We start from the raw sequence: 7,988 nt of genomic DNA, 5'->3' as shown, positions 1-7,988 counted from the left end.
TGGATCAAGTAGACACAGTGTGTAAACTTTGCTACAGTGTCGTAGCTGCACCACAGAGCAACACTGCAAAGTTCACTAAACATAGATGTTTACATTTATTTTTATATTGCAAACATTTGCACTGTTATCAGTATTTGCACTATCTTTAAAGTCATTATTCAACACATTGTTATTGTTAAATAAATATCGTCAAATAATCGAGATCTCAATTTCAGTGAAAATAATCATGATTATCATTTTTGCCATAATTGAGCGGCCCTAGTTCCAGCCTCATCTACTTAGCCACCAATGCAAAAGCAGCACGTTGAATGACACGCCAAGCAACAACACATTGACCCATTGTGGGAAAAATGGAGGTCGAACATGTTTGGGATTCCAATGAAGCAGAAAATCTACGTCTGTGAGGACCATTTCAGTTAGGGTTGGGATTCAGCCAATCAACACTGACGCTTCTGCTCTAGGACCCCCCCCCCCAAAGCTCCATGACCTCAGACTCGTGTATATACAATCAAGATCCAAGATTCTTTATTTGTCACGTGCATGGTTATACAGGTATAACACGCAGTGAAATGTGACCTGATACGCTCCTCAACTGTGCAAAGAAAAAAAGAGACTACTAATCGAAACCAAACGCGCACTCTCTGCGCTTGCTCCAGGAGGCTGACCGTCCTGCACTCGACCTGGAGGAGGGCAGTCGAACTCAGCTGATCTGTTTATTTGAAGATGGACGAAGAGCCTCGTGATCATAACCTGAAGCGTACAGGTATTTCCCCAAAAGTTGATTCTGTTCATCTGGACGTTCTCAGTGGGAGAAACGTTTCGTCATCATCAGGTGACTCCTTCAGTCTCAGCTGACTGCAAGCTTCCCCAACCTTATAAACAGGACATTTGCACAAAGACTGAAACCAGCACCACTGAAGGAAGAGCATATTGCATACTAATGATCATAAACTGACCTACCAGCCCATTCATTCAGTGGTGCTGGTTTCAGTCATTGTTCAGATGAACTGAGAACATCCAGCTGAACAGAATCAACTTTTGGGGAAATACCTGTACGCTTCAGGTTATGATCACGAGGCTCTTCGTCCATCTTCAAATAAACAGATCAGCTCCAGGTTGAGTGCAGGATGGTCAACCTCCTGGAGCGAGCACAGAGAGTTTGGTTTGGACATGAGCTCAAAGAAAAAGCTTCTGAAACAAATGTATTTCGTCTCTAATGTTAGAGAAGAAATATGGAGCAGCGCAGAGGTCAGTGCGCGATCGTCCTCTGAGATGATCGAACAAAAGTGTAATAATGAACTTTACCACCTCAATGCAGCAGGTAGAAACTGATGTTCACCAGGAAACTACAGCACAGTGCGACCTTCAAAGATCCCATGACAGAAAACACCAGACACGGAGAGCAAAGCTCTCCCTTCGCACCAGCACCACGACACACACTTCAAAATGAACTTAAACCAGACGCATCGTTTCTTCGCGCTTCCTTCAAACCTGAACTTGAACACTCAGCCAGTCTGAGCGTGCTCAAAGTGTGGGGCTCGGCGGTGGTTTGGTGCTCCATTCGCCCCTAGCAGAGGTGCGCCTCATAGCACTTCTGCAGAAAGCAGCTTTGAGCTCTGAGCCAAGTTCTCTGTTATTCTTTCACAATCACACTAAATAATCGCGCTCAGGATTTCAGAGCCATGTTCAACAAAACGCAGACGCCTTCGTGTTTGCACTGAAGCACACATCCTCCTGACCTTCCTTCAGCTTCCTGAGGCAGGAAAACGCCAAGGCAGGAAGATGGCCTATGACTGGACTGAGAGAGAAACACAGACCCAGCAGGACCTGCTCCCAGCACCCACGGAGCCCAGGAGGAGCGAGTAAGACCAATAATGGCGCCCAAACCTGCAGTGCATGTGGACGGGACCCCCGTGTTCACACATGATTACATGAACAAATATTCTTATTCAACTCCACTGTTTTTAATGTTAATAAAGAAACACTAAACTTTATTTCCTGAGTAAATCTGAACAGCTGAGCTTAAATGTATGTAACTCTAACACGCATGTGCACGCGCGCACACACACACCGAGGTGTGAGGAGTGAATCAATAAGTCATTTCCTGAGTCTTTGTTCCGCAGATCAGAGTCCACGCGTGTGTGTACACACACACACACACACACACACACACACACACACACACACACAGTGCGGTGTCTAAATTGTGGTTTGCGGCCCTGCGGTTGAAACAAAGCCGAATGTACATTTCTGAGCCGGTCTTGGCTCTCACCCCCCCTCAGGAGGTCTCCTGCAGGAGGTCCGGTTCTGCAGAGCCTCCTTCAGAGGAGGCCGTTGGTTTTGTGGCCCTGCAGATGCCGGAGGGGCGGTGCATACTCTCTGATAAATACACCAGTGACACGTGTAAAGCCGCCACAGGCGCGTGCGGCTCCCGCCACCCCGCGGCAGCGCGGACAGGAGAGAGGGCGCCGCTCGGGGCTCGCGCGGCGGCCGGACTCACCCAAACTGCCGGCGAAGCCGTCCATTTTCCGGGAGAAAAAGCGGGAGTGGGGCCGGAGGCCTGCGGGAGGCTCCGCGCACACTGCGGGCCTCCGTCCGGGTTTTCACCGCCGAGACGAGCCGAGCCGCGTCTGTCCCCGCCGAGCCGCCTGCCGGATCTGCCGGTCCACAGGCCGAAGATCCCCCGCTATGCTGCGGGCCGAAGGAGCAGAAGTGGCCGAGAGAGGAGCGAGATGAGCCGCGGAGCTGCAGACGGACGGACCGACGAGCATGCGCGTTTCCGACTCCGCCTGCTCTGGCAGCGCGCGCTTCGCCTGGAAGAGCGGGGGGTGGAGGGGAGCAGGAGCCTGAGGAGGCTCGGGTTTCAGAGCCACTGCTTCCTGTTCAGGTGCTGCAGCGCCGTCCAGCGGGCTCACCGCGCCATCACATGCCCGCGCAGGAGTCCGTGCCAGAGTGCTCTTGAGCACCTGTGAGTGACACACACGACCCAAGTACAAGGGCTCTGACGTCACACAGGAGGTAATCAATAAAACGTCTCTGGAGCGCCTTACATAGTTTCAGACAATGAGTGAGCCTCCCAGGTAAGGGGGCGGAGTAAAGACTCCGCTTCCTCCAACAGCAGCGATGATGATCTCCAGCATTCATCTCGGAGATGTCGCGGGTCAGAACCACGTGACTGACTCACATCCTGTTTATGTGAAACACATTAAAGAAATCAGCTGTGATCAGGTGGCTGCAGAGGCTCCGTGTTCATGCAGAGGAGCCCGTGTCAGCGCTGACCGTGACGTTTATCTTTAAAACATATTTCAAGTTGTTCAATTCCAATGAACAGCTTGAAATGGTAAAATGCTGAGTGGTGAACTGACAGAGGTTAAAAAAGGTAAGGTTATCCAAAACTGGAAAATAATGTACTTTTCTGGATTACTTCCCCCTCTGTCTGCATTAAAGCAGTGTTGGAACACCATACCATACCCTTGTGAGCATCAGCTGGACGGTATTGTAGTGCAGAAAGTAGTGTGTTGCTACAGAAATAACAAGAAAAAGGTGATTAACGATGGAAGACAACAGACCATCATAAAAATGTAGGTCTGTCCGACAGAGAAATTGCAAAGAAAGTCAAGGTGTCAGTGAGCACGGTTTCCTTCGCACTCAGAAACAAACTGACAGGAAGAGGTCTATGGGCTCAAAATGTGGTCATAAATATTTTGTACTTGTAAAAAAGATTTGTATGTGTAAAAAAGATTTGTGTGGACTTAGCCAAACAAAAGTATGAATTTTGACCCGATTTTACTTCCTTTCATCTGATTGGTCAATGTCATGTCAATCACAAATGTAACAATCCAATCAGAGAACAGATGGGTTTGGCTGTCGGAGGGGCGCTTTTTTGAACTGCAGGTCCTTGAAGGGTGATACAGTTTGGAGGATCGCTATATAAATATCCGATAGCAGCTAGGTCCCCTAACTTTCAGCAGCTGTTGAAAGGAAAAAGTTGTGGTATATCAGTGGTTAGAAATACCATTATTACTTTAGGATTAGTTTAACACAACGTCAGGGCTGACCCAGGACCATTGCTGTGAGTCACAGTGCGCAGCATAAAGGTCCTTTCACATCGAACGCAGGATGTGCTGCTAATGCTAACTGCTAACTAAAAGCTAAGGATCCAGAATTTGTTACGCTGGCTGCTGGGCTCTGTGGGTTTTTGCAGCAGCTCTACCTGTACTAGATGCACCTGCTCCTTGTCTTTTCTATCTCTGACTTCATGTCCTCTACAAGAGTTTGGGTTTTTTTGCTGGTTCTTCTAATGTTCAATAAAAACATGTATGCTAATTCATAACGAAGAAACCTTTGTAATGAAGACTGTCATTTCCAAAACACTGCCCGCCCCCACCCCGCGGTCCGCAGCGCTGTTGAAAAGGCTGTGGAAGGCCCTGTATTAAACACGTAGACCTGTGACACAAAAATCACCAAACTCGGACGACCACAGACTGTTTTCCTTAGTGGTGATGAAGGAAAACGCTGGGTTGGCATGTAAAAGGGCATTTATTCCCTTCAAAGACCTGCAGTTCAAAAAAAGCGCCCCTCGACAGCCAAACCCATCTGTTCTCTGATTGGATTGTTACATTTGTGATTGACATGACATTGACCAATCAGATGAAAGGAAGAAAAATCGGGTCAAAATTCATACTTTTTTTTTTGGCTAAGTCCACACAAATCTTTTTTACGCACACACAAATTCTTTTTACACATACAAATCTTTTTTACAAGTACAAAATATTTATGACCACATTTTGAGCCCATAGAGTTCTAGCAGACCCAGAGACACAACTGAAACACAGGCCAAGTTTCGGAGCGTTAACAGCTTGATAGGCGGCTCACAGGACAACATGAAGAAGTTATTATGGAGGAATCAACATTTGAACTCTTTGGTTCTTCACACAGGATCTTTGTACGCCGTGGAGAAGATGAAAAGACGGTTCCACAGTGTGTGGCATCGACTGTCAAACATGGAGGAGGAAGTGTGATGGTCTCGGGCTGTTTGCTGATCCAGGGTCAGTGACTACCACGGCATTCTGCAGTGCCATGCAGTACCCTCTGGTATGCACCTAGTTGGTCAGGGGTTCATCCTACAGCATAATGACCTAAAACACAAGACCAGGCTGTGCCAAAACTACCTCAGGAAAAAAGAACAAGATGGTGAGCTTGTAAACATGGAGTGTCCAGCACAGTCTCCAGACTTAAACCCCATCAAGCTGGTTTGGGATGAACTGGTCATCCCAAACTGCTGTCATGATTTCCCCAGCTTAAAAACAGAATAGAATACAACAGGCCTTTGTCATCGTTCACGTACAATGCAATCCTAATTTTACATGTGAAATCTAAGCCTAACCCTTATGTTTGAGACAAAACGTACGGAAACACAAACTAAAGATCTAAACACACTCAGCCTGCTGATGGGCCTGATATTAGTTACCTATAGCATAAATCATCTGGATAAAAATGATTAAACACAGATTATAATAAGAGATGATTGATCAGTGTGTAAGATGCAGTGACGTCATCACTGTACACAGAGTGAAGATGGAGGCTACAGATTTGATCCTGATCTGTGACATCATCACTGCCTCCATCCTGATATATTGACGACTGAATGACTGTAAACAAAGCAGCAAACTAACATCAGTCTGGGATTTAGCTTTTCTACAAACATGAACACCTGCAGATTACTTCTCTCCTCTGAGCTTTGACAGATTTTACTTTATGAGTCAGAGTATCAGTCACTTGGTTCAGGTGCAGCAGGAGGGGAGGGTCAGAGAATCTGTTACCATGGCAACTGACTCAGTTGGCTTTAATGGTCTTTCTGGAACAGAAAACTAGTTTTCCTCATCTCGGGGTTAACAAACTCAGATTTTATTGGTTTTACTTTAAGGAACCAGTCAGTCACAGATATGTTGTAAATTCCTGTCTTACAGATTCATCCAATTTGTGACCTTTTACTCAATTAGCCGGGGTTTTTTTTTTTTTATCAAATCAATCAGTTTTGTCTTGTGGAAACTTGGCAATCAATAACTGATCAGGACAAAATAAACAAAACAAATTTTTATTCTGGCAAATACAAAAAGGTAAAAATTCACTTTATTAGACACTACTTCAGAATAAATGCCTTTAAACAGGAAACAAAAGTAGGAAGTTTCAACAATAAAAGTCCTGAAATCTTTATTTCAACAAAACTTTATGTATTCAAAACTTGTTAACAGCAGTCCAGTGTTACTAACGGCTGACTTAATCACACGATCACCTTTACAGGAACAGTTTGAATTTAAGGCTTCTTCTTTTGTGGTACTACCCAGGTTTGTCTTCAGCCTTCTGTGATGACATCACATTTGATGTCACAGACCGGAAGTTGTTTATTCAGAAAATTATCAGCCGATTGATGGAGGTTAAGTACTGGTGATCCTCGGACCGCCCGCAGAGAACCTGAACTCTGTTCTAGGAAGCACTAAGCGGTAAAGTCGGTAGGTCAAAGGTCACATTGGTTTCTAAACATTCATCGAAGCAGCCTAGGGTGGAACTTCGTCACATGACCCCGAACAAGCAAAAAAACAAAACAAAATACACAAACAGAAAGTGGCTTCCGTGCTGTTGTACGTTCCCAGTTTACAACAGAATGCCTTGTTTCAGTTACGATGGCAATGACATCAGAGGAGGAAGAGGAAGAAGAAGGCACATCTGAAGAAAGTTGGTCCTGTAACACCTGGTGTAAGCTCCCCGCCCTCCCCTTGCAGGCTTCAGTAGCTGAATTTAACCTTCTCGATGTCGGCGATCAGATTCCTGGCCAGGTAGATCCCCACCATCTGCTCAGAGACACATCAGCCAGTAAGTACTCAGGCAGACAGGTACACAGATAGCACTACTTCAAAGTACCACCAGAGTTCAGATGAGCTGATGAAAGTGCAAGTTGTGCAGGTGAGTTTATAACAGATTATAAACACAGGTGTTGTAAATAAATACACCTGATGAGGAGTGAATCTAACAGAGTGAGCAGGTGAGAGCAGAGACGGCTGAGTGGACTCTGTGGGATCGTTTAGCTGTGACAGCAGAGGTGGGCTCAGGTCATTACAAGCACCTAACACACACACCTGACAGCTGGAACCACTGGAGAAGCCACATTTCCACCTGTTCTTCTTCTTCTTTATCTAAATACCTGCAGGTAGAATCGCACTCGCCTGACCACGACTTTCTAAAGTCCAAAAGTCCTGAGTTAACTGAGAGAACAATTTCAGCTTTTAGACCAACACGAGCTTGTTCTGAATTTGATGGAAGCCACACATCTTTAAAAAGTTCTAAAGAGAAACAGCTGGAGGAACATTTAACAGATAAACATGATCATTTTCAGCAGGTGGGTCACATGATCGGGTATATCAATCAATCAAAATTTATTTATATAGCACATTTTTAAAGACCGAAGTACACCAAAGTGCTTTCCAGTAAAATCATGATACAGATAAAAAAAAATCACAATATAAAATATAAATTACAGATATAAATAAAATATAAAATAATTACATAATCTAAATGCAAAGTCAGATGTAAATTACCCTAATTCGCCTTGAATGCCAGGTTAAACAAATACGTTTTTAAACGTGATTTAAAAGACTGAATGGAATCTGATGCGCGAATATGAAGAGGGAGAGTATTCCATAACCTGGGTGCAGCAACGGCAAAGGCACGGTCTCCTCTGGTCTTCAGCCGAGACCTAGGTTGCACTAAGAGCAGTTGGCCCGATGATCTTAGTGCTCTCTGAGGGCTATACAGACAGAGGAGATCAGCTAGGTAGTCAGGTGCCATATTGTTTAGAATTTTATAAGTAAACAATAAAATTTTAAAATCAATTTAGTATTTAATAGGAAGCCAGTGTAAATTTGCCAGAACAGGGGTGATAGAATCGTACTTTCTAGTGCCGGTCAAGAGACGTGCTGCGGCATTTTGGA

At 45.2% G+C, this 7,988-nt stretch overlaps 2 protein-coding genes across 3 annotated transcripts in view; both read right to left on the bottom strand.

Annotated features, from left to right (window-relative positions):
- Positions 1-3,364, bottom strand: part of eml4 (EMAP like 4) — a 37,141-nt gene extending 33,777 nt beyond the window's left edge. The window contains exon 1 of one of the 2 annotated variants that reach the window (XM_005754753.2): positions 2,501-3,364. In XM_005754753.2, the coding sequence (XP_005754810.1) occupies positions 2,501-2,525 (25 nt within the window). In that variant the 5' untranslated portion in view covers positions 2,526-3,364. The remainder of the gene's footprint in view (positions 1-2,500) is intronic. The other variant, XM_005754754.2, reaches the window with a different exon arrangement.
- A 2,717-nt stretch (positions 3,365-6,081) lies between these two features.
- The window catches only part of LOC102192490 (tetraspanin-14-like), a 9,731-nt gene continuing 7,824 nt past the window's right edge, over positions 6,082-7,988 (bottom strand). Inside the window, exon 8 of the mRNA XM_013907950.1 lies at positions 6,082-6,851. Within this exon, the coding sequence (XP_013763404.1) occupies positions 6,786-6,851 (66 nt within the window). The 3' untranslated portion in view covers positions 6,082-6,785. The remainder of the gene's footprint in view (positions 6,852-7,988) is intronic.

This window comes from Pundamilia nyererei, unplaced genomic scaffold, assembly GCF_000239375.1.
Source record: "Pundamilia nyererei isolate P.nyererei 1_Seehausen unplaced genomic scaffold, PunNye1.0 scaffold00638, whole genome shotgun sequence".
Taxonomy (NCBI): Eukaryota; Metazoa; Chordata; class Actinopteri; order Cichliformes; family Cichlidae; genus Pundamilia; species Pundamilia nyererei.
Note: the sequence above shows the minus strand (reverse complement) of the source record. Positions and strands in the feature narration are given on the sequence as shown.